At 45.3% G+C, this 25753-nt stretch overlaps 1 protein-coding gene and 1 long non-coding RNA gene across 3 annotated transcripts in view; one reads left to right on the forward strand and one right to left on the reverse strand.

Annotated features, from left to right (window-relative positions):
- STK35 (serine/threonine kinase 35) overlaps positions 1-5350 on the reverse strand; it is a 43519-nt gene extending 38169 nt beyond the window's left edge. For both annotated transcript variants that reach the window (XR_004917695.2, XM_036093361.2), the window contains exons 1-2: positions 5019-5350; positions 3828-4425 (exon numbers count right to left, since the gene is read on the reverse strand). Coding sequence is in view for 1 of the 2 variants with exons in the window: in XM_036093361.2 (XP_035949254.1) it covers positions 3828-4425; positions 5019-5324 (904 nt within the window). In the remaining variant the exon portion in view is untranslated. The remainder of the gene's footprint in view (positions 1-3827; positions 4426-5018) is intronic.
- LOC118536494 (uncharacterized) lies at positions 4034-17340 on the forward strand. Its single transcript, XR_004917698.2, has 5 exons — positions 4034-4164; positions 13696-13881; positions 14906-15065; positions 15163-15239; positions 16796-17340. It is a non-coding gene; the product is annotated as an uncharacterized LOC118536494 (long non-coding RNA).
- Positions 17341-25753: the final 8413 nt, after the last annotated feature.

A 25753-nucleotide genomic window follows, 5' to 3' on the forward strand; every position in this document is an offset into this window, starting at 1 on the left:
CAGACCAGACTTACCAAGGGCCTAGATTCCCACCCCTGTGAAGCCGCCTAAAGATCTCTTGAGCACAGTAAACATGAAATAGTCAGTAAAGCAGAACTAGTTAGGGTCTTACCAAGATGGGATAAGCTAGACCCCCAGCTTTTCCAAACTTCTTATTTGGTCTTATGAGCCTTGGGTTTCTCCTGGAGATGATATATCATATATATAAACTCCTTATTCATCGCTGTTTCTCAGAAGGATCAGTGTGTGCGTTAGAGAGCACGCAGGAATTTGAGTTTAGTTTGACAATGAGTTCAGGCTTGCCTGCTGTCTTCTAAGTGGCAGCAATCTTGAATTTAGTTTTAGGTGCATTCAGGACAGGGTCCTTTGGCAATGGAAGCAAGGGGATAAAAGCCAACTGTTGATGTTCTAACTCCTGTTTTTTTGTGACAAGTACTTAAAAGCTAAACAAAGACATCATCGCATCCACCAAATAATTTACAGGATTGTTAATCTGGTTTAAAAAAGTCTGGGAGCCTGGTTTGAGTGCTACCACTAACTCATATGAGACAAGTCCTGTCTCTTTCCCAGGCTTGTTTCCTTGCCTGTGAAACAGAAGACCAGATCAGGCTTCTAAGACCACTGCTGACTCGAACTTCCGTTTACTACATAATGCTCTATGTGCTTGGCCTATGTTCAGGGAAGGACAGGAGACCTAGAAGCCTATCAAAGTTGGATAAGACTAAGAACTGCATTAAGAAGTTTCTCTTTTCTTTTTGAGACTGGATTTACAGGTCAAATAATTTCTTAAGACTATAGAGATGCCTTCTGCATATTCAATAAAGCGCTGATACCGAAGAGGGAAAAAACCCAACTATTCCCTATTTGGCCCATTGTAAAATAAATCCCACTTCTTCTCTACCTATCTACATGGTCCTAGGCACCCTTCTTTCAAGCCTATCTTCTCTGCCAATTCCTAGCTAACTCTAGATTATCATTCTTGTTAATCCTGTGCAATACTCTGTAGAAAGTCCTTGTTAACCAGACAACTTGCCTTTCCTCCTATAACTCTGATGAGCACTTAAGTCTTCCACAGGTCCTCAAACTTTACAAATTAAGTTCCTTTTGGGGGAAAGGCTGCAGCCCGCGGGCCACCCCCCTCCCCGCCCCGCCCCGCCCAAAATGCTACTATGAGGATTCAGTAACTATGTAAATTTAGTTCAAAAGAGACTTTAAGGCAGATTAACACTTTTTTGGCCTATTTCAAAATGATTCTAAATTGCAGAAGACGGGGCAAAAGGTGACTGCACAGGAGTTTGTTTAATGACAGGGTTGAACCAGATTATCTCTAAGATTCCTTCCAGCTCTAACATTTCTGAGTGATAGCAGCATGCTGTAAATCCAGTGCCCCAGGGCTGATTAAGACTGCTCAATTCTGGAAGCTGAAGGCAAGAAAACTTAACCTAAGAGCAATGTGGGTCTTTTTGTTCTTAACTTTAATACTAATAGCAGAAAACAATGCCTATTTACTGCTTGCTAAATCAACATTTGACATGTAAATTTCAATGTCAGTTTCATCAGCTAGGCTGTGCACCATTTCCTTTATTGCTCCCTCTCTGAGCCCTGAACATTACCTGACCCATAGTAGAGGCTCAAGTATTTTGAAGACTCCCAACAACTGAAAGGGACGATTGAAGTGTATGGCCTATAGCAAAATTACTTTGTTTCTCTAGACCTGTTTTAATTCACAAAGAGAGGGAGAAAATACCAGTGTTTCTCTCAACCTGGTGTTACTGACAACCCAGACAATAGGATGTGCTCCACCGTCAAACTTGAACAAGAACACAGTGAATTCTCAAAAGGGATGATGAAAGAGGACTCCAAATGTGGACTGAACTTGCTGAGTTCCTCCTTATCGGAGCACTTAGGGGCATTCCCAGGCTGCACAGCAGCTCGAGCACACAGGCACCCTTATCTTATGGATAAAGGAATGCTCCCCACAGGTTTTAAACAACTTGTCCCATGCCTCATGTAGTCAGTTCAGACGAGCCATGACTTAAAGTGAGCCTAACTGCAAAGCCTATGGTATTAACCACGAGGCTATCCTGCCACTATTTACTGTGGAGTTCTGACAAATTCTACACACGTGAGAATCTGAACAATATGTAAGGAGGGGAAGCCAAGACTTCACACCTGGGTGGAAGTTTCAAGATTGGCCTCAATGAACTGAGGGTAGAAGGGGATCATTGGCAAAGTGAATTCCCACATCCCAAGGCAGTCACGTATTATGAAGTCCAGACTATTCGTTAATCACAGTGGAGAAGACAGTCTGAGAATGGGAGTGAAGAGCTTTTAGGACACAGGTAAGCTTCAAAGACTCTCGTGGAAAGTCGTTTCAAAGCAAATCTATTCACCCTGGGGAGAGAGGGTGGGCTTTTCCGAAAGGATGAGGCAGGGCTGAAAAAGGACCCCAGGTGATGTTGATCATATCCCTCAATCCACTGTCAAAACAACTGACTTGAGATGGGACGGAGTTCTCCTGGGATGGGTTGCAGGAGTTTAAAATTGGGCAAAAACTCCAAACAAAATGCCCTGTCCAACCCCACCCCAAATCCTACCCATTCTTAAAGGTCAGTTCCAGTTTATTGGGGAAGTGAGGGCATCATTACCCTTTGAAAGGATCTAGGCCTTGAATCAAGACAGGTCTGGGTTTATGTCACTTAAGCTCTGAATAACTGTAAGGAAGCCCAACTTCCCTTACAAGCTGATTAACCTCATCAACTTATAGTTGTTTACCTCTAATCCTTAGTTTCTCCATTAATAGAGGAGAGGATTTACTTTTAAAGTTATTACCTAAAGTCACTCTGTAAGACATCTAGGACATAGCTGGGACTCAGATTAGTAACCTCTCCCCTGAGGAAGTCTCCTAAGACCTTTCTAGCCCCCTGGCCCTCTCCTCTCTTTAGAGATCCTTGGCTACTTTTGAGTCTGAACAAGACATGCGACTACTGGGCACTCAAGATGAACTCACTCCCTAACTGCAGCTAAAACCCAGACATTAGGATAAGCCCTCCCATGACTGCAAAAGCCCCTTTGCTTCCCTGAGGCCCATCTTCCCTATGAACACCCAAGCCAGCCAGCCTCAGGGGGTTTAGAAAAAGATGAAGTATGTAAAACGGAGGAAAGGAAGAAAAAAGATGTTACATGTTATGTGACAGCTCTAGGCCCACGGCGGGGGGGGAGGGGGCGGGGGGGGGGGTATTATTCAGCAGGCCCCAGAGGACTTAGCCAGGAAGCCTGCCAGTTTGCTTGACTGCCTTGGGGTTGGGGGTCTCAGAGGAAAACGGAAGACTAGGAAGCAAGAGTTTGGGGGTGGAGCTGAAGGGTGTCAGGACATTTGGAACCAGACAGGGAGGGGGTGTGGGTGGGTCCAGTAAAGTTCTTTTTGTTTGCTTTAGGAGGGAAAGAGAAGAGGCCCTAGAGAGGGGGCTCTGAAGTTCTTCCACCAACTCAGCCCAATCCCCCTCACTCCCCCCGTGGAAACTCAAAGTGCTAGAAGTTTGATAATAACAGTTCACCTTTATTGAGCACTTAACTAAAATAATGGTGAGCACTTAATGAGCCCCTTTTTATGAAAACACCAGCTCCCGTCTGTGCCAGGGACTGATCCGGGGTCCTGAGATGAGAGGAGGGCCTAATAGTCTGGGCCCCGGTTAGGAGGGCGTGTCTGGGCCCAGGCTGACAGGACCAGGACCAGGGCCTACGGGCCTGGGGGTCCGCTGGGGCCGAGCCATCCAGAGCAGCGGGTCCAGGCCCCGTGTGGGCGGGACGGCCGGCGGCGCTCTTACCTTTGAGCGAGGTCTCCACCAGGCGCAGGTAAAGCTGTGAGCTCTTGTTGCCGTGGCTCATGCGCTGGGCTAGCCCGTTGCGCTGCAGGACGCACTCCTCAAACTGCACGACGTTCTGGTGGCGCCGCTTGAGGCTGGTCAGGGCCCAGAATTCGGCCAGCGCCAGCTCCACGTTCTCGGGGGCGTCGCAGCGGATCTTCTTGACCGCCACCCGGGCCCCGCTGCGCCCGGCCACTGCCTCGTAAACCACGCCGTAACTGCCGCGCCCGATCTCCGCCAACAGGCTGTACCGCGGCCGTGCCGACCCGCCGCCGCCCTCTGGCCGCCGCCGCGCCAGGTAGGCCTCGCCCGGGGCCTCGGCCGCCACCGGATCCATGGCCTGGGCCGCCGCCGGCCTCAGCTTCGCGCTGGGCGCCCGCGGCACTGGGCTTCGCCTTTTCCGCTCGGGGCTTTGTGTACCTCTGCGGGTGCCGTCCTCCTCCCCCGTTTCCATGGCTGCGGGCGGCGGGGGGAGCAGCAACGGCGCTGCCTGGGTCCCCCCTGCCTCATCCCTCCGTCCGGCCCCGGGACGCGGAGGAGCGGGACCCTGGATTGTGACCTGCGGGCGAAAGAATCGGTTTAACCAACTAGGCCGAAGCGGGGAGGAAAGGAGCGCAGGCCGCAAGGCGCCCCACCTCCACCTCCTCCGGCGGCTGCGGCCCCTTTAAGACGGAAGCCGCCGCCGCTGACTGAACGGGGGAGGGGAGGGGAAAAGCGGGAAGGACGAAACCACTAGGCTGTGGCTCAGAGGGGGAACCGGAAAGAAGAGCAAAACACCCCCAGCTTCCCAGTTAATTTATCGCCCAAGAATAGGAAAAACAACGACCAGCAGTCTTTACGACTTAAGAAAATTGCCTTAAGAGGCAACTCTGACTGTGGACATCTTGTTCCCTGCCTGGTCCCCCCTGGGGTCCCCTTCCCCGCATCCCGCCTTGGGTTCTCCCGGGTGTAAACAGTCCATTGAATTAAGCCTGAGCGGTGCTCGGCGGACCAACCCAAGTCCCCGAGGGCGGCGGGTGGAGGAGGTTGGCTTAAAAGTTCCGCGTCCCTGAGCCCGCCAAACAGGGGGCCCGACTGCCCTCCTCAAGCGCCCGAGGGGACGGCGGTGGCTCCAGCCTCGGCGCTCTTTGACTCCGCAGACTGCGCCCTTACCTGGCTGGCGCCCCTCCACTTCCGGGCGGCCCGTTTCCCCCCTGGCGCCCCGGGCTGGGGATGGTCCGCTCCGGGACAGGGCTGCCTCCGGTACGGAGCGGCGCGAGAGGCGGCGGCCGGGGCCGAGTGTGCTTCGGAGCGTGCTGCGGCACGGGTGGTGGCGGCGGCGCCCGCGGGGGAGAACCGGGCGTCCGGGCTCCCGCGGCTCTCCACGTGTTCGCGCCAGCTGAGCCCTTTACATAACCTGTTTATATAAGCCGCACCTCCCGCCCGCACTCGGGCCAGCGGGGGCTCCTGGTGGCCCATCCCCCGGGAGGCCGGTCGCGTACGGCGCCGCCTGGGTCTTGCCAAGGTCGACAGAGCAGCCGCAGCCGGGCGCACCGGGCACGCCGCGCGGGGCCCAATCACAGGCGAGAACACGCAGCCAACAAAAAATAGGCGCCAAATTCCCGCGATCCGCTGCGTGCTCCGGCTCTCCGCGCCTGCCTGCCCACCACGGCCTCCTCCCTCCTCGCCTTCGCTGTGTGAAGAGGGGCTGCGCGCAGTAGGCGCCTAATAAATACTGATTGGTTGATTGGATTGGTCGGTTTGATTGATTCATAGGCAGTGCCTGGGAACCTTCCGGACTGGGCTGGAATCCACACCCTGCCTCCCAATAGCCCCTTTGATTCTGGGCAAATCATTGTCCGGTTCCGTGCCTCAGTTTTCTGTTCTGCAAAAGGGGTGATTGGACCTTAACCTCCCAGTGTTAATAGCGCTAAATGAAATATATATATATATATATATATAACATATTTTATATATAAATATAAAAAAATATATAAATACATATACTAAGAGTGGCTAAGTATATATGAATATATATAATAAGTGGCTAATTGGGTGCAAGGCTGAAAGTGCTATTTTGTTCACTGCTTTGTACTCCAATGCCTAGTAGGTACCCGTTGTTTTTAAACTGAATCTGGGTATTTATTGAATTCCTATAATGTGCTAGGCACTGTTCTGAGTCTCTGAGGAAATAGCAGTGAACAAGACAATCTACCTTAGTTGAGGGTCTACGCCCCTGGAGGAGACAGATGATATGGGTGATCTTGTGCAAGTTAATTAACTTGTGTCTTTTAGTTCCCATCTGTAAGATGGGAAGAACAGTAGTTGAGTCACGGTGGTTGTACAGTTAAAACACTTAGAACAGGACAGGGCCTTGCACACAGTAAATGTTAGATACTATTAACTGAACAAATAGAATAATTTTTGACATGGATAAGTATGATGGAGAAAAAGAATGAGTGAAAAAGTGCTTTGGGTTTGGGAGCAGGCCCCTTCTGATAGTGTGGTCATTGAAAGGCTGTAATTTTGAGGGGATAAAATTTCAAATTAACATGTAAGTTACAAGAATAGTAAGGAATTCTCATATACTTTGGGCCATGCTAATCTCTGTTCCAATTTTTAGTGTATGTGCTGCCGAAGTGAACACAAGAATTCTGATATACTTTTAACCAAAATAACAAGTTGTTATATTTTGCTATGTTTGCATTATCATAGTCTCTCTTATGTATGTGTATGTGTATATAATATGTACATATACTTTTTTTCCCTAAATAATTTTGGAGTGGGTTTCCAGACATTATGCCCCTTTATCTGATGTACTTCTTGTGTCTATGTCCTAAGAACGTGGACATTCTCTTGCAGAATCTCAGGGTAATGATCAAAATCAGGAATTTTAACAATGATATGATTCTTTTAATACACCTTTAATATGTAAATTTTGCTAATTGTCCCAATAATGTAGCCATTCCCCAGGATCCAACTCAGGATCGCAGGTTTCATTTAGCTGTCTGGTCTTTTTAGTTTCCTTTAATCTGGAGAAGCAGTTAGTTCCTCAGCCTTTGTCTTTCATGACTGTGACATTTTTGAAGAGTACTGGTGAGTTATTTTGTAGATGTCCTTAATTTGACTCTGTCTGTTATTTTCTCCTGATTAGATTCAGGTTATGCATTTTTGGCAAGAATGCCACTGAAAGAAATTTATGTCATGAGTGCATCACATCAGAAGGCACATGGCTTGGTTTGTCCCAAAATTAGTGATATTAACTTTGATCATTTAGTTAAGATGATGTCTGCCGACGTACTCCACTGAAAAGTTGCTGTTTTTCCCTTTGTAATTAATAAGTATCTTGGGGGAAGATATTTTGAGACTATCCTGTTTTTCATCTCACTGTCTGCCCACTGGTTTTACGTTCGTTGATGATTCTTGCCTGAATCAATTATTACTATAATGGTTGCAAAATGGTGATGGGAAGTCCTCTGTGTTGGTTTGCTAGGGCCACCATAACAAAATATTACAGACCAGGTGGCTTAACAGAAATTCATTTTCTCACAGTTCTGGAAGCTAGAAGTCCAAGATCAAGGTGTTGGCAGGTTTAGTTTCACCCCTGAGACCTCTCTTCTTGGCCTGAAGGTGGTTACCTTCTGACTGTGTCCCCACAAGATCTTTCCTCTGTGTGGGTTATCGTTTCCTCTTATTGTAAGGACACAAGTCATATTGCATTAGGGCCCCACCCTAATGGGCTTGTGTTAATCATCTCTTTAGTTTTTTTTTTTTTTAAGATTTATATATTTATTTGAGAGAGAGATCGAGCAAGCACACAGAGGGAGAGGTAGAAGCAGACTCCTCCCTGAGCAGGGAGCCTGACGCAGGGCTCTATCCCAGAACCCTGGGATCAAGACCCCCAGCCGAAGGCAGAGGCTTAAGGGACTGAACCACCCACGCGCCCCTTCATCATCTCTTTAAAGACCTATCTCCAAATATGTTACATTCTAAGGTACTGGGGCTTATAAATTCAACATATGAATTTGGGGGGACCTGAAGCCAGCCATGCTAAAACTAGTGGTAAGGCATTAAGGAAGCAGGAAGAAGTATAGAAGCCGTGAGACAGGAACAAGCTTGATGTTCAACTTCAGCCGGCTGGTGAGTGTGTAAAGTGGTACAACCACTTTGGAAAAAAAAAGTTTGGCAGTTTCTTATGAAGTTAAATATACATCTACCCTATGGCCCAGCACCTCCATGCCTCGGTATTTACCCAAGATACATGAAAATTTATCTTCACAAATACACTTTCATCAGAATGCTTATAGTGGCTTTTTCCATAAGAATCCCAAACTGTAAAACACTCTAATGTTCACCAATAAGTGCATGGATAACCAAACTGGGGTCTTCCTATACGGTGAGATGCTGCTGGCATGGGGGGTTGGGGGGGATGGGGAGGAATACAACAACATGGTTGAATTAAAATAATCATGCTGAATGAAAGAAACCAGGCACAGAAGAGTACAGACTACATGATTCTGTTTACAGTGCTTGAAAACGCAAACCAATTTACAGTGACAGAAAGCAGATTAGTAGTTGGGGTGGGGAGGCAGGTACATGAGGAAAACTTTTGGGGCTGATGGATATGTTTATTATCTTGAAGTTATCTCATGATCGTTTCCGGGGCTGGGGAATATGTTAAAGCCACCTCAAACTGTACACTTTAAATAGGTGCAGTTTATGTACATCAGTTTTACAGCTTTACCTCATTAAAGCTGTAAAAAAATGGATTAAAAAGAGTCCATGCTGTATGATTCCATTAATATAAAGTCAAGCAACATTGATCTGTGGCGGCAGAAAACAAATCAGTGGTTATCTTTGGGGTGGGAGTTGACTGCTGAGGGGCACAAGAGCATTTTCTGGGTGATGGAATTTTATTGTACGGAGATTATACTGCAAATAAAGTTGATTTAAAAGGTGAAAAAAAACCCCACCAAAATCCTGCCATGCCATGAGCACCTGTATCTTTACTCAGAGCTTCCAAGGATGGAAAGCTGCAGGGTGCTGGCCCGGTTCCCACCATTACTGGCTCCAGAGTTGAGCAAGGCCAATGGAGTCTTTCTCCCAGCTAGTGATCCCACTGGAGTCTTTTTTTCTTTTTTTTAAGATTTTATTTATTTATTTGACAGAGACAAAGAGAGAGAAGGAACACAGCAGGGGGAGTGGGAGAGGGAGAAGCAGGCTTCCTGCTGAGCAGGGAGCCCGATGCGGGGCTCGATCCCAGGATGCTGGGATCATGACCTGAGCCGAAGGCAGATGCTTAACAACTGAGCCACCCAGGTGCCCACTCCCCGACCTGAGTCTTAGAAGAGAGGTTGGATCTGATGTTCTGGGAGAACCACGAGGAGGATAAATCTTTTCGTGTGTGTGAGAAGGGCTGGGCTGCTTGAAACATTGTTGGTGGCTTGACTGATTTTTTCCCCCCTTTTTTATGGCTTTTCTTAAGTTACAGAAGGAACCCTCTTCTTATTTTAATCAGTTGCCAACAGCTACTAAAGTTGTCTGTCAGCCCCAGGAATTAACAAAGTATTCTCATGCCAATCCCATGAGGTGGTTACTATCATTAGCCCCATTTTATAGATGAAGAGACTGAGGAGGGAGGAGGTTGCCCAGCTAGGATTGGACCTGAGACCCCAGACTCTTCACTCTACCTTTCCTGCTCAACCCTCCCCAGGGTAAGCATTTATGTGAAAATTATGGCAAGCCTTCCACGCCTTTCTCTGTCGGCACGTCTGCCTGCCTCCATATCCCCGGAGCCTCAGATGGTGCCAGACATATGACTGGAGCCCAACATTTAGTGACAGAAGAAATGAAGGAAAAGGGAGGGGCAGCAGTGAGGTCTATGCCCTTCCAGCAGGCCCCTGCCTTTGAGGGGCTGACATAGAACATAAGACATGATGGAGGGCGCCTGGGCTGCTCAGTTGTTAAGCATCTGCCTTTGGCTCAGGTCATGATCCCGGGGTCCTGGGATTGAGTCCCGCATCGGGCTTCCTGCTCGGCGGGGCCCTGCTTCTCCCTCACCCTCTGCTGCTCCCCCTGCTTGTGCTCTCTCTTGCTCGCTCTCTCTCTGTCAAATAAATAAAATCTTTTTTTAAAAAAAAAAGGTTTTTAAAGATGTCATGGAATTGCGTGGTCCTGAATAACATTAGTCGTGCACAGGATACTAAAGCAGTTTGTAAAGCGATAGCAAGGGACAGAGCAGGTGCCGTTTGAGAACGGTGGTTTGGGAAAACCTCTCCAAGGGGGTGACCGTTGGCAGAGACCTGATAGAAGTAAGAGGCAGCCAAATGCCTATCTACTGGAAGAGCATTTGTGTCAGAGGGAAGAGCAAGTGCAAAGGAGGCCAGTGTGGCTGGAGCACAGGGAATGGAGGAAGACAAGCAGGACATAGGGAGAGATGTGGTGGGCTGGTGGTGAGGCAGCAGCTTGTGGGCGGTGATGAGGACTTGGGGTTTACTGAGCCTTTGTGATATATGGAGCACCACAGAAAGCAAAGGAGCAGGAGAATTGAGGCTCACAGATGTTGTTACTCTGAGAACTGTCCAGAGGGAGAAGGCAGAGTGGTGATGCTCCCTGCCCATCCCCGTATTTCAGGGGGAGGAAACATACCCCAGGGGCAGCCATGGGGGTGGTTCCATGGGAAAATGGGGAGCTCTGGCCCAGGAGGGGAAGGTTGGGTGGAGTGGAGGAGTGTGGAAGGAATGGAAGCTGGGAGGGGCATGAGATGGCTCTAGTGGGCTAGGAGAGAGTGAGAGGGGGATGAGGAGGGAGGGTGGGGCTGGGTGGCAGGGGGCTCTGGCAGAGAATGCTGCGAATTGGTGGTTGTAGCAGGGGGAGGTGAGGCTCCTACCGGGGTAGAGGAGGGGACTTCACTTCGGAGGGCTGTGGAGGTGCTGAAAGACAGAAGCTCGAGGTAGGTGCCTTGAAGGAGGGCATATTCTGAGTAGGGGACCCAGGAAGGCCTGGGGAGGCTCTGCAGCCAGCTTGCACTCCCCTCCCATACTGGCATGGGTTTCACTGGGCTCTAGGAGGGGTGTCCCCCAGGAAAACTGGAGCTTGTTACACTGCCCAACACCAAGGAGCTCACAACAACTATGTGGGAGAGACAAACCGTCTCTCATTTAGTGAATGGGAAGATTGGGCCCTGAAAGCCGTTCCATCCCAAACGAGTGCAACAGCTGGGATCCGAACCCCCGGCAGCCATGGGTTTGGGCATCCAAGCTCTTAACCCTTGTACAGGTGTTCTCAAGCTTGGGTGCACACTGGCATCCCCAGGAGGGCTGGTTAAAAAACCAGATGGCTGGACCCCAGCCCCAGAGTGGCAGCTAATCAGTAAGTCTTGGGTAGGGCTCCATCATTTGCATCTCTAGCTTGGTCCCAGGTGATGCTGTTAAAGTTGCTGGTCTAGGGACTGACCACGCTTTGAGAACCACAACATTACACTATGCTGCCCCTAGACTGAGCACAAAGCTGAGACCATTATAAAGGATTGGCATTCTGGCAAAGAATTCGGAGATGGATTGGAGCTATTACAGAGAAAACTAAGCAAATAAGACACACAGTGATTATTAAAGCCAAGAAAACAAAAACGATTTATAACAAAAATATTGTAATCATCATAAACTACAACACTTAGCTGGAAATAATATTACATTGTCATTATAATGTAAAAACAGCACATTGATTTAACCAAAAATTATGCTGTAATTATTTGGGGAAAATTGGAGAGGGTGTGTGTAGAGAAAGAGTGGAGAGAGAGAGGAAAACTAAATTCTTATTCTCCATAGCTGTAAGTTAATAGAAAAGCCTAAAATTAAAAAACCTTGGAAGTGCCACCATAATCAGGTTTGAAGAGACAACCACAGAATGAGTTACTGCTTCATGGATGAGACTTGGAGGTGGCATTCTTCTTTTTTTTATTTATTTTTTAAGGTTTTATTTATTTGACAGAGAGAGATAGCGAGAGCAGGAACACAAGCAGGGGGAGTGGGAGAGGGAGAAGCAGGCTTCCCGCTGAGCAGGGAGACTGATGCTGGGCTCAATCCCAGGACCCTGGGATCATGACCTGAGCCGAAGGCAGACACTTAATGACTGAGGGAGGTGGCATTCTTCTTATAAGCCTTGTCATAGGATCTAGTTTGTAGTAGTAACTAACTCTTAACCATTATGTATATTTATTACTTGGATTAAAATCTAAATTAAAAATGAAAGTGGGCATGGGATTTAGCTACCACTGAAGCAGCCTGTCCTCTTGGTGGCGCTGTTCAGCTTCTGGCTCTGACGCCCACCTGTTGTCCTATGTTGCCTAAAGGCATCAGAAGAGCTGCAAGTAGTTAAGTACTCAAATCACACCCTGGGGACTCTGCACTAGAGACTCTGGTCCCCAGCCAGACTCCGCAAAGGCGGCCTCTTGTCTCTTTAACGAGGGTCCAAGTCACAGAAAACAAAGATGGAAGCAGATAACCAGTACTGTTTCCCAAACTTAATGGATTGTTCTCATTTCGTATGTTCTTCCTACTGGCCACTGAAAAGGCTCAGGAATTCCAACCTTTCTTCCTCTCCCATCTGGGAATAGTATAAAAATTCTCTGCCAGGCTATGTACCTGAACATTTGCTGCAGAAAATTAGTTGCTAGGTTCTTAGGAGTTGTTTATGATTTTTGGAAAGATAAGGGAATATAATGCAGAAGTAACAGGGCAAAGTCCCTGATTCTGTTCACGACTGGGACATTCAAAATAAATGGTTGGGGAATCAGGTTGAAATGTATACAGCCACAAGGTGACAAAGTACACTTGCTGATCAAAGTGTAAAGGATACAGCCTTTTAGGAAGGAAATTTGATAACTCATTGTTTATTAATATAGTTAAAAATTCATATACTTGGATCCAGAGATTCCATTTCTAGAACTTATCCTATAGAAATACGTCCCCAAGGATGGAGCAATATATGTGCAATGAGGATTTTTATTGTGGTTATTTGTAATAGTAAAATATTAGAAATACTCAGGTAGCTGAGACAGGGGATTAGTTACATACGCATTTGAATATAATGTAGCCATCAAAAAGAAGGAATTAGCTCTGTATGTACTAGCACGGAACTAGTCACAGCATACTGTTACATAAAAAAAAAGCAAATGTAAACTAGGATCTATAGTGCGACTTCATATTTTGTTTTAATATATATTTGTAAGTTCATAACTGCTAATCTTCACTGAGTTGTTTCTCTGTATTTGTTGCTATCCTAAATGCTCTCTTTAGACTTATTATTCCAATAAGCCTAGAGGGTGGGTTTCATCATCTCTAGTCTCCATAGAAACTGAGGCGCAGGGGTGCCTGGGTGGCTCAGTCAGGGTTAAGCATCTGCCTTCTGCTTGGCTGGGGTCATGATCCCAGCTTCCTGGGGTCAAGCCCCACGTGGGGCTCCCTGCTCAGCGGGGAGCCTGCTTCTCCCTCTCCCTCTGCCGAGCTCTCTCTCTCAAATAAATAAATAAATAAATATTAAAAAATAAAAAGAAACCGAGGCACGGAGAGGTTATGTGATTTTCTCAAGGCCATGCCACTAAAAAGGCGGAGCTAGATTTTAAACACGGGCACACCTGATTCGTGGTCTTAAACCATCACATGATACAGCCTGTGTACTTACATGTTAGTTTCATGCATCCATAAAGGAACATTTAGATAAATAATACTCTAGATGCCAAGAATTCCCTTCAGGTGATTCTTCTACTTTCAACATTTTTGTATAATTTGAACTTTAATGTATGTCTTTTGGTTATTAATTTTTTTAAAGATTTTATTTATTTATTTTTCAGAGCGAGAGAGAGAACACACAAACAGGGGGAGCGGCAGGCAGAGGGAGAAGCAGGTCCCCGCTGAGCAGGGAGCCCGACGCGGGACTGATCCCAGGACCCTGGCATCATGACCTGAGCCGAAGGCAGACGCCCAACGACTGAGTCACCCAGGCTCCATTATAGCCTTTTTTTTTTTTTTTAATTGAGGTATCATTGACATATAACATAATATTAGCTTCAGGTGTACAACATAAGGATTCACTATTTGTATGTATAATGAAATGATCACCACAAGTCTGGTTAACATCGATCATCATACATAGTTACTACATTATTTTTCTTGGGATGAGAACTTTCAAGATTTACTCTTACCAACTTTCAGATATGTAATACAGTATTATTAACTATAGTCACCATGCTGTACATGACCTCCCCTTGACTTACTTATTTTATAATGGAAAATGTGAACCTTTGACCCCCTTCACTCACGTCACCTATCCGCCCAATTCTGGCAACCACTAATTTGCTTTCTGTGTCTGTGAGCTTGGGTTGTTGGGGGGTTTTGTTTTTTCTTTTTTTTAGGTTCCCACATATAAGTGAGGTCATTACAGTATTTGTCTTTCTCTTTCTGGCTTATTTCACTAGCATAACGCCTTCAAATTCCATCCATGTTGTCACAAATGGCAAGATCTCACTCCTTTTATGGCTGAGTAATATTCCTATCTATCTATCTATCAGCTATCTATCTATCTATCTATCTATCTATCTATCTATCTATCTATCTATCTATAATATATATATTCCTCTATATAATACATGTATTCCTATATGTGTATATCACATTTTCTTTATGCATTCGTCCATTGACGGACATGACACTCAGGTTGTTTCTATATCTTGGCTGTTGTAAATAACGCTGCCATAAACATGGGGGTGCACATATCTTTTCGAGTTAGTGTTTTAGTTTCCTTTGGATAAACACACAGAAGCAGAATTGCTGGATCCTATGGTAGGTCTATATTTAATTTATTGAGGAAACTTCGTACTGTTTTCCATAGTGGTTGTACCAATTCCAGTCTACAGTTTTGCCCAGCTCTGTTGCACTGCAATTTTACTTTCGATTTTAGTTGGCCAGTGAGGAATGAGGCTGCACTCTAGGTATCAACCTCAAAGTGTTATCCGCTGCTGTGCTGGGCCCCCAACATGACACATTGCCTTCCTCTCTCTACAGAACTCATTATTGGTCCAGCCAACGTTTACTGGGCACTTGGCCCTCTGTGTGAGCTGGGGATCTGGAAGAGCAAGACAAGTTCCCTGCTGATAAAATTTCACTGCATTGTGAGGAAACCCGCCACGTTTAAAAATACAGGTCTCCGTTGGTGAATGTAATGGTAATAATATTAAAGAAGCACTTACCAGGTACTGGTTCAAACACTTCTTACATATACTAACTTATTGAGAGGTACTACTATTATTTCTTTCTTACAGATGAGGCACAGAGAGGTTAGGCAACTTGCCCAAGATCACACAGCTAGGAAGGAGAAGATCAGGGAATTCCAATCCAGGTAAGTGCTTTGAGGAGCACAACCAAAGAGCCCAGCCTGTGGTGCCACAATCATAATAAAAAATAGTATTAACAACCCTAACAGTATCTGTCGCAAATCACATGGAGCTATGTTGGGTTTTAAGTGCTTGCACATACTTCTCTCTGTATTTGGTAGTCCTAAATATAAGGCGACCCTCCCATTTTTCACAATAAGAAGATTGCAAAAAGGCAAATATTTGGGGGGACCAACTCGAATATATCAATTCTTTAGGCTGTAGATGAAATAATCAAATGTCTATGTGTAATATTTAATTTATTACTTTAGGTATGCACATACTTTCAAGATTAATATATTTAAATAAGTTTAAATATATAATATATTAATAAATAATATCTTAATTGAGAAATACTGTTTTTTTTCCACTCTCACATTTTACAAAACAGTTTTATTCCATCTCTTCCTGTGCGTCTTTGATTCTAGGATTGTTATTATTACCAGGGATGGTTTCTGAATCACCCAACTCACTTTCTAGATCACATAAATTTCACTCCTATTGAAATTGTGTGTGATGCAGCACTTTTTGAGCCTGTATTGATTCTCTTGCTGAAAGATTTTAACTTCAAAGTCCCGATTCACTTAATCTTAGGACACTGTTGTTTTTCCGTTTGTCCTATCGGTTTATATTTGCGATCACAACATCCTAGCATTTAATTTGTTGCTTTTAAAGTCATCTTTAGAAGGCTGGCTTCATCATACGGGATGTGAGGCCAACCCCCAGTATAACGACTATGTCTGTATCGAAGATTGTTTGCTTTTTTTTTGAAATCACTTCCATCGGGTTACTTCTATAAATTGGTCTTCCTCAAAGATACTTTGTTGCTTAAAATCAAGTAATTGAGAGTCTAGGGAATACATAACATTCTGTAAGCCTTTGTAAGAACTTAAATATAAGGCAACTCTCACTTTATGCCGTGGGATAGTTTTTTAGGGATAAACACCCTGCCTTATGTCCAGATACTTAACCACATGTTAACCTCACCTATTAAACGTGGTGAATCTGGCTGTGCAAATCCGTGTGGTGCCGCTATCCTCACTTAACATGTGTGTAAATTGAGATGCAGAAGGTAAGGTGACTTACCCAAGGTGCCTAGCAGATGGCAGAGCCAGAACACAACTCAAATCCAAGTGTATCTGGCCCTCTCGCCCCCACCTCTCCCATTAAAGCACTGGAAAAGTTTCTAAACCAACTTCCTAATTTAGATGGCTGGCTCTGGTAAGTCTGTGGGGCTGTGTTGACAGAATGCTAACACTGATTAATTTATTATTCTTTTATTGCCTTCTGCTTGTATAGCTGTGTGCAGTATTTCATAAAGAGAATGGCAGAGCAATTTGCAAATATAAAACCCAGATGCTTAATTTTAATTTCTGGGTTTCTGTTTCAAATCCATTGCAGAACAAGGCAGGTTATTTACACTCTAAATAAATGCTCCGGCATCTATGTCTAAAGATCCCCCGGAAGCTGCTCTTAGGTCCTGAAATGATATATTTACTTATATTTGTTTCGCTCTTGAAAGGCGACCGTTTCAGGTTTGAAGTGGGAAGTCAGTGGTGCCTCCCTTCCGAGTGCAAGGGTCCATTACAGGTGTGTGCTGGAGCTGGTTCCTGCGGACCCGTGAGGGCTGATCGTGTGCATCTCTTCCCAGCTCTGCTCAGTGACATCACATTGGCAGCTTGAAATTAGCCACGGTGGGAGAATTTACCCCATGGGAATTGGCAAACCTTATACATCAAGGCTCCTTCCACCCCCACATCCCTCCCCCAAATGAGTGAATCTCCCCGTGCCTTGGGAATCGTAAGAGTACTTCGCCTCTAGGTTACTCTGAAGATATAGTGAGATGAAGCAAGTAAAGCACAAGGCATTGCTTGTCTGTTTTTTTTAAATAAATGATGCATACTGAGAGTTGAAAACAAACAAATGTTACAAAAGTTTCCTTGTCAACCTGGACTTCCATTCCAATTCCTATCCCGAAAGGCAAACTGTTTCTCCAAATCCTTCCAGAGATATGTAAGCATATATAAACGGTACACGTGCGTGTGTGTGTGTGTGTGTGTGATCTTCTTGACACATGTATATTTTTTTAAATGGCAGTATATCATGACAGTATTTAGCCCCAGCCATATATGTATCATATATATATCTCATAGGAGATACATACACATATCATATATATGTATATGAGAAAGGGAGATTCACTGACATACATATATCTATCTCTATCCATCATCATCATCATCATCATTCTCATCCTTATCATCTATCTATGATAGATAAACTGGCTCATAGATCTAGCTTATTTTTATTTTTATTTTTTTAAGATTTTATTTATTTATTTGAGGGAGAGAGAATGAGCAGGGAGAGGGGCAGAAGGAGAGGGAGAAGCAAACTCCCCGCTGAGCAGGGAACCCGACGTGGGGCTCAATCCCAGGACCCTGGGATCATGACCTGAGCCGAAGGCAGACGCTTAACCAACTGAGCCAAACAGGCACCCCTAGATCTAGCTTATTTTTAAGGACTGCCCATTATTCCGTTTGTGGAAGCACCATGGTTTATTTAACCAGCCCCCTGTGGGTGACTTTTAGGTTGTTTCCTACCTCTTGCCAGTACGAACAATGGGCACTGAACAACCTGTCTTTTGCACATAAACAATGAGTGTATCTATAGGCTTATTTCCTGGAAATGAAGCTGTTGGGTCAAAGGGCATAGACATCTTAAATTCTGATTTGATTGTCAAATTGCCCTTCGTGGGGAGTCCAATTTACTCTCCAACCCACGGCGTAGTGGGTCGGTGAGTCCCCACAGCCTCGGGACATTGTCCAGCTTTTTGATCTGTGCCATCTGACAGTCCTTGGCACCCGGCTAGGTAAATGATCCTCATGATTCTTATTGCTGGAGAAACCCAGGTCCAGGGAGGAAAGGGACTTGCCTGCCCTCCCCCATATCCAGGCTTCTGCACACCATGCAAAGAACTGGTGGGTCCAGGTTGATACTGACACCATCAGGCCCGCCAGGAAGTAGGGAGCGACCCCTGAGCACTGGAGTTCTGTGAACTCTGCTTTGCAGGCTTTTTATCATCTCTGTTTTTCTTGAGTGAGATTTCTCAGGAACACTAAGGATCAAGAGGGTGAGAAGCTTTAGTGCTCCGGAAGGCTTCGGTACAGCTCGTTCCCTATTGCTGAACAGAGTAAGTTTTCTGAAATACAGACCTTCTCATCTCATTCTCCTCTTTAAAACTTTCTGTGACCCCACCTTTCTCAAAGTTCCTGGATCAGCAGCACCAGCGGCACTTGGGACTGATTAGCAATGTGCATTTTCGGGCCCCACCGTTGACTTGCTGAATCAGACTCCCTGGAGGTGGGGCTCAGCATTCGGGCTTCAACAAAGCCATCCGGTGATGCTGATGGGCACTCCAGTTTGGGCACCAATGACTTACAGAATGAAGGGGCCCCCCTTCATCATATGCCCCTCACTCCCCTTTCCTTTTCCTTCCTGCAACTTCTAAACACACCTAGCTACTGGCTCCTCAAACCTCCCTGCACTTTCTCACCTCTGTGCTTGGGGCCAGAAACCCTTAGCTGTCCCCCAATTTCTATAGAGCAACAGAAGCTCACATTTTGAAATCCCATTTCCCAGCCTCCCTTGCAACTGTGTTCTGACCCATGGGATGTGAGCAGAAGTGGAGTGTGCAATTTCCTACTTGTGCCCCCAGAAGGAAAGAACGTGTCTGCCCTTCCGCTTGCCCATGTCCACCGGCTGGAATACAGACATGATGGTTTGGAACCACGCAAACAGATGAGGGCTGCGCCTCAGGTATGGTGGAGCATCAGGGGGGAAGGGGCCTGGGTCCCTGACACCGTAGGGGCTCTAGACCACTTAAGCCTGGACTGTGATACAAGAAGAAGCTTCCATTTTATTAGGCGCCATTACTTGAGGTCTGTGTGAACACAACTCTCTTCCCCAATGTGCTAGTGTGCTGACCCACCATCTGCCTGGCAACAGCCCTCTCCTGCCTTTCAAGGACAAAATCAAATGCACTTCCTTTCCCTGATCTTTTTTTTTTTTAAGGTTATTTATTTATTTATTTATTTGACAGAGAGAGACACAGCGAGAGAGGGAACACAAGCAGGGGGAGTGGGAGAGGGAGAGGAAGAAGCAGGCTTCCCGTGGAGCAGGGAGCCTGATGCGGGGCTCAATCCCAGGACACTGAGATCCTGACCTGAGCCGAAGGCAGATGCCTAACGACTGAGCCACCCAGGCGCCCCTCCTTTCCCTGATCTTAGGAGAGATGGTTTCTCTCTCCACCTCAGAGCCCTGGTTGCTGCCTAGCGTAGACTCAAATCATCTCTCCACTGGAGCAGGAGTTCCTTGGCCGGGGGACCGGGGAGCGGGAGGGGCATGAGCTTTGTCATGGTGGAATATTCCACAGGTCTGGCTCAGTGTCTGACGCAGAGTGGATTCTAACGAACATCTTTCAGTGGTAACTCTAAGTCAGCTTCGGATGTTTTTCTGTGCTCCCTGCTAAATTGTGCTTTGGTGAATTCTTTGGATGAGAAATGAGAACCAATTTGTAATCTGGAATGGTGGTTAGAACTGTTTTTCTCTTCCCAGAATGGCTATGGACCAAGTGGACTGAGACTGGCCACCAGTGGGTGCTTTGGGGATGACCTGGGGGTTAGGTGTAGGAGGATAATAACGCAGGAGAAAGAATTCATTACGTCTCCACATAACCCATGAAGCCCCCATCTTCCCATGTTTGTTCTGAATGGTGTGGAGAGGCCTCAAGGTCAAAACTTGTGAGAAATGGTGACACAGTGAGACCTTTCTCAAAAGACCACTCAGTCATTGCAAACCCATGTTTCATGCCCCAGGAGCCTCCTGGTTTCTCAGAACAATGTTTGTTCTTTGGGACCAAGCTATGCCAGAACACTCTGACCTTTATTCTGACTCAGAACTAAAAAAGTCTAAAGCCTATATTCTCAATCAGATTGGTGCTCTCTCTCGCCCTCTCCAAGGGCTAACAAGTTGTTGATATTCCTTTGGTTCATCAAATATTTATTGGGTATCAGCTTTTTGCCAGGCACTGTATAAGGTGCTTGGAATACAAAGATGAAAAAGATGTTCTCCCTGTTCTCACTAAGTGCAGGCGCAAATGTATGAAAGAATGATCACAATAATGCAAGAATTTCCAAAGGGGGGCCCTGAGACCCTTTGAGGGGATCCATGAGGCCAAAACTATTTTCATAATAACACTAAGACATTATTTGCCCCTTTCACTCTTAATTTTTCTTATGTGTACAGTGGAATTTTCCAGAAACTGTATGATGTCTGTTATCACAACATATTATAATGCAGAAGCAGACAGGAGAATCAGTTGTCTGTGAAGCCAGACATTAAAGAGAATTGTGTAAATTTGTAAAACAGTGTCACTCTTCTCACTATTTTTCAAAAAATATATTTCATAAAAAAAACGATTTGTCTATATTAACATAAGATGGGCTTATTATTGTTTTAAAGGTAATGAATACATAAAATCTCCATTTTAATCTCTAATATAGCAGATTCCAATTAATATGGCCCACAGGAACAAAATCTCTTTGCAGTCCTCAATACTTTTTTTTTTTTTTTTAACTTTTCACTTTGCGATCACGGTAGGTTCACATGGGGTTGTAAGAAAGACTGCAGAGAGAGGCTGTGTACTCTTCACCCAGTTTCCCCTGATGGCAAACATCGTGCGTAACTTCAGTACGACCAGGAGCCTGGCGGTGATACAATCCAACTCCCTTATCCAGATCCCACCGGTTGTGTGTGTGTGTGTGTTTAATTTACGCCACTTTATCGCATGTGTAGATTTGTGTGTCCACCACCGCAGTCAAGATGTACAACAATTCCATCACAGTGATCTCTCCTACTACCCTCTTGTACCCACAGCCAGCTCCCTCCCTCTCCCCTCCTGGACCCCTGTTCTCCCTCTCTATAATTTTGTCATCAAGAATATCCTATAAATGGAATAATACATTATGTAACCTCTTGAGATGGGCTTATTCACTCAGCATAATTCCCTTGAGATCCATCCCAGGTGTTGTGTGTATCCAGAGTGTACCCCTTGCTTTGGTGAGTGGTGTTCCATGGTGTGGACGCACCACGGTTTACTGAATGGTTCCCCTGGGGAAGGACATTTGGATTGTTTCTGGTTCTTGGCTATTGCAAATACAGTTGCCATGAGCATTCATGTACAGGTTTTTGAGTGAACAGAAGTTTTTACTTGTCTGGGGTAAATACCCCCCAATACAATTGCTGAGTAGTACAGTAAGCATATTTCATTTTGTAAGAGGCCATCACAACTTTTTTTTTCTGAGTGGCTATATCATTTTACATCCCAATCTATGAGTGATCTAGTTTCTCTGCATCTCCGCCAGCATTTGGTGTTATCACCGTGTTTTATCTTAGTCATCCCAATAGTTGTGTAGTGATAGCTCATTATGATTTGAATTTGCATTTCCTGATGGCTAATGATGTTGAAAATATTTTTATGTGCTTACTTGCCATCTGTATATCCTTTTCAGTGCAATGTCCGTTCATGTTCTTTGCCCATTTTCTAATTGGATTGTTTGCTCTCACTCTTGGGTTTGGAGAGTTCTTTACGTATTCTCGATACCAGTCCTTTGTCAGATATGTGGTTTGCAAATATATTCTCCCAGTGCTTTTGTCCTCTTTACAGGGCCTTTCTCGGAGCAAAAGATTTTCATTTTGCATGATCCAACTTATTATTTTTTTATGAATCATGCTTTTACTAAGAAACTAAGAACTTTTCACACAGCCCTAGGTCACAAAGATTTTTTTTTTTTTTTTAAGTTTTCTCCCCCCCACAGAAGTTGTATAGTGTTGGGGTGCCTGGGTGGCTCAGTTGGTGAGTGGCTGACTCTTGATTTCGGCTGGGGTTATGATCTCAGGGTCCTGGAATCGAACCCTGTGTCAGGCTTTGCACTCAGTGGGGAGTCTGCTTGAGGATTCTCTCTCTCCCTCTCCCTCTGCTCCTCCCCCTGCTCTATCTCTCTCTATCTTAAATAAATAAATAGATCTTTAAAAAAAAGTTGTGTAGTTTTCATTCTACATCTAATCCTTTTTTGATGAAAAAATTTGAGTTAATTTTTGTATAAAATGTGAGGTTTAGGTCAAGGTTCATTTGTCTCCGAATGTCAATAATTTCTAGGGGATCCTGAGACCACAGATTTGAGAACTTCTATAATAAGGTATATGATGTACTCCAAGACAGGTATGTGCAAAGTGCTGTGGGAAGGTTAACTTTGAATGAGGCAGTTCTCTTGAAGACTTGCCAGAGGAGGTGACATTTGAGTTCTGCTTTGGAGGATGAATAGGCTTTACCAAGCAGAGAAAAAAACCTTGTTTTCTTTTCTGTCCTCATTGGACCTAAGGAGTCAGGCAGACCGTGGTTGAAATCCTTCTTAATTAGCTAAGTTACTTACTTTTCCTAAGCCTCAGTTTTCTTATCTACAAAATAGGTGGAATAATTCTTTCTTTTCAAGGAAACTTTGAGGATTAAATAAGTACCTAACTTGGCAAGCATCGTACCTGATGCATGGAAGGCACCCAATGAATTGCTTTCGCTCCCCATTTCACTATTTCCTTTACATTTTTTGCATGTTATGGAGTTAGACCTTTCCTTTGATGGCCAGCCTATATTGGCTTCATTCTTTTTTCCCCCCACATTGCTCTAGATGAGTGGTTCTCAGACTTTATGTATCAGCTGTCACAAAGCTGATACTCAATATTTAGTCATGAAGGGCTTTAAAACGCACATTATAGAACTTCTGATTCAGTAGGTCTGGGGTAGGGCCTAGGAGTTTGCATTTCTTTTTTGGGGGTGGGTGTTGCATTTCTTACAAGTGTCCAGGTGATGCTGCTGCTGCTGATTTGGAGAACACACTTTGAGAACCACTGCGTAGGTATTCCCAGTAATTGTCTTGTATAGAAGGAATCAAAATATTCACGTCTACATGTAAATAGGTTTTCAAGGAAATGGCTTCTTGTGTTTGGTTTTCAAAATCCATAGAAAACTCAATGGGGAGACTTCTGGTTTTAAGATGGCTAAGTTTCATTTTTGTTTTTAATTGTGGTAAAAAACCACCCAACATTACATGTACCATTTTTACCATGTGTGAGTGTGCGGTTCAGTAGTGTTAAGTATATTCAAGGACGGCTGGGTTTTCTTTCTATCTTGTTCTCTTCTCATTGAATCCACTTCAGACAATAAGAAGAAATGCAAACACCCCTTCCATCTTTGATGAGACCAGGAGACATCTCTAACTGTGAAACACAATACATGAAGACAGAAACTGGGTTGGGGAATGACAAAAGATTTGGCAGAATGGAGGAGGGTCCACCATCTTGCCTAAGGAGGGGTGTATATTGACGGACAGCCAATTCACCCCAGAATCCCGGAAGGCTCTGGAATTGGCAGAACCAGGTTTTGCAGGAGGTGGAGGCAAGGGAGGGTGCCAAAAACAAGAGGACTGATGGAAATTCTTTGTCATGGGGCACTTTGACCCCTTGTTGAGAGGTGCTTCTTTCCTCAGGGGTTTAATCTCGGGAAAATTTTAACCAGAGAGGTTCCTGCTTTCATGACCACAGTCCCAGCTTATGGGAATGGGGGAGAGGGTGCTGAACTAGACATAGGGGTTGCCTAAAAAGCTGCATTCTGAATGATGACACCCCCAGCCCTTCCCAGCTGAGCAGAATATTTGCATGTAGGCTCATTCAGCAGCATCCCCTACCCCTCTCCTGCCCCAAGCAGTGACGTAGAGCTTCCTTTTATGAAGAAACCCAACTGCCCCAGAGAAAAGACCTGCAATTGTGCCATCCAGGACTTCTCACGAAGTCCAGCTGGACACTCAGTTGCCCTACAGTGAAACATATCGGTTGTCAAACCTTCTCCATGCTTGTAAAGCTTTCAGTGATTGCCTCCCTTTGAAATAAAGATGATTAGTCACTAAGTTTTCCAATGAATGAGAGAGAGGCAAGAAAAGGTTGCAGAGGCAATGCTTTGCTGCAATTGCCACTTTGGCCTTCTCTGGGCTTGTTTGGGCAGCTGCTACTGAAGGGTTGACTTATGGAAAGGATCCTTAACCTGGGATCCCTGCTGTCCTTGACAGTGGGTGCCAGATTCTGCATAGGTGTGCATACGGGCTCATGACTGGGGTAGAACGAACACATCAGATTCTCTGGGGGGAATCTGAGATACACTAAGGGCTGGGCCACTTATTGACTAGATTTCTAATTTCTCACCATGGGCTTGTTCCCTGCATATATTTTGCCTTCTCACGCCTCTGGGCTCTGTACACACAGGTACTTTGACTGGGAGCACCTTTCCCTTGTTGGTAGAGTTAATTCCCACTCCTCTTTCCAGACTTACCTGAAATACTGGTTTTCTAGGAAGTCTTCCCTGACCCCCAACCTTCTGTCTGGGTTGGGTGACCCCCTTGGTGCTTCCCCAAATTTCTGCCCACCTCGCTCATCTCCTTTAGAGGGATACGTCTGCTGCCTCTGGATGCAAAAGCCCCTTTTCTCCCAACAGCCTGGTTGGAGAGCTGAGTAACAATCTCCCAGCAGCACCTGCTTGCCCAGTCTCGGGATAAAATGCTTGTTAATTGGGCTGAGAGCTGGACTGGGTAGGTGCTTGGGAGTAAATCAGCTCAGGCCTTTGAATTACACTTCAAAGCTCAGCAGAAGGCAGAATGAGCTGACTGGGAAAAGAAAAAGGGGAAGACAGGGCAATCACTAAAACCCTTTTTGCCTCTGTCCTTAGGTTACCTACTAGGGCTGGGTTTACTGAGGCTCTTCTGAATACTATGAATTTGAACCTGAACTTGGTAAAGGGAAGGGGGGTGGTCAGGGCAACACTTTGACCCTCTGATTTAGCACCAGATGCTAGTGTCTGCCAAGAGAAGGGTGCAAAGTACCTAAGTTGGTCCAGCCCTCACCCACATGATATGTGGAATAGACATTATTATTTGGAAGCCACCCTGCATCTGAACTGAACCCCTATGCTCTATTTGAGGAATTCCTCATGTTATGTGTCTTGATGGGAGGCAGACACCACTTCATTTCTGTTACAGGGTTTTCAATCTCTAACATTTCTTTTCCATTCTTTCTTAGAATGTCCATCTCTCTGCTTACATTGCCCATCTGTTCTTGCATGTGGTCTACTTTTTCCACGAGTGCCTTTAGCATAATAATCATTTAAAATTCCCAGTCTGATCATTTCAACATCCTGCTATATCTGAGTCTGGTTCTGGTGTTTTCTCTGTCTCTTCAAACTGTGTTTTTGCCTTTTAGTATGCCTTGTGATTTTTTTGTTGAAAACCAGACCAGATAGAAGAAACTCCAGTAAATAGGCCTTTAGTGATGTGGTGGTAAAGTGTAGGGGAGGGCAAGCATGCTGTCGTCCTGCTCAGTC

This window comes from Halichoerus grypus, chromosome 10 (assembly GCF_964656455.1).
Source record: "Halichoerus grypus chromosome 10, mHalGry1.hap1.1, whole genome shotgun sequence".
NCBI classification, from domain to species: Eukaryota; Metazoa; Chordata; class Mammalia; order Carnivora; family Phocidae; genus Halichoerus; species Halichoerus grypus.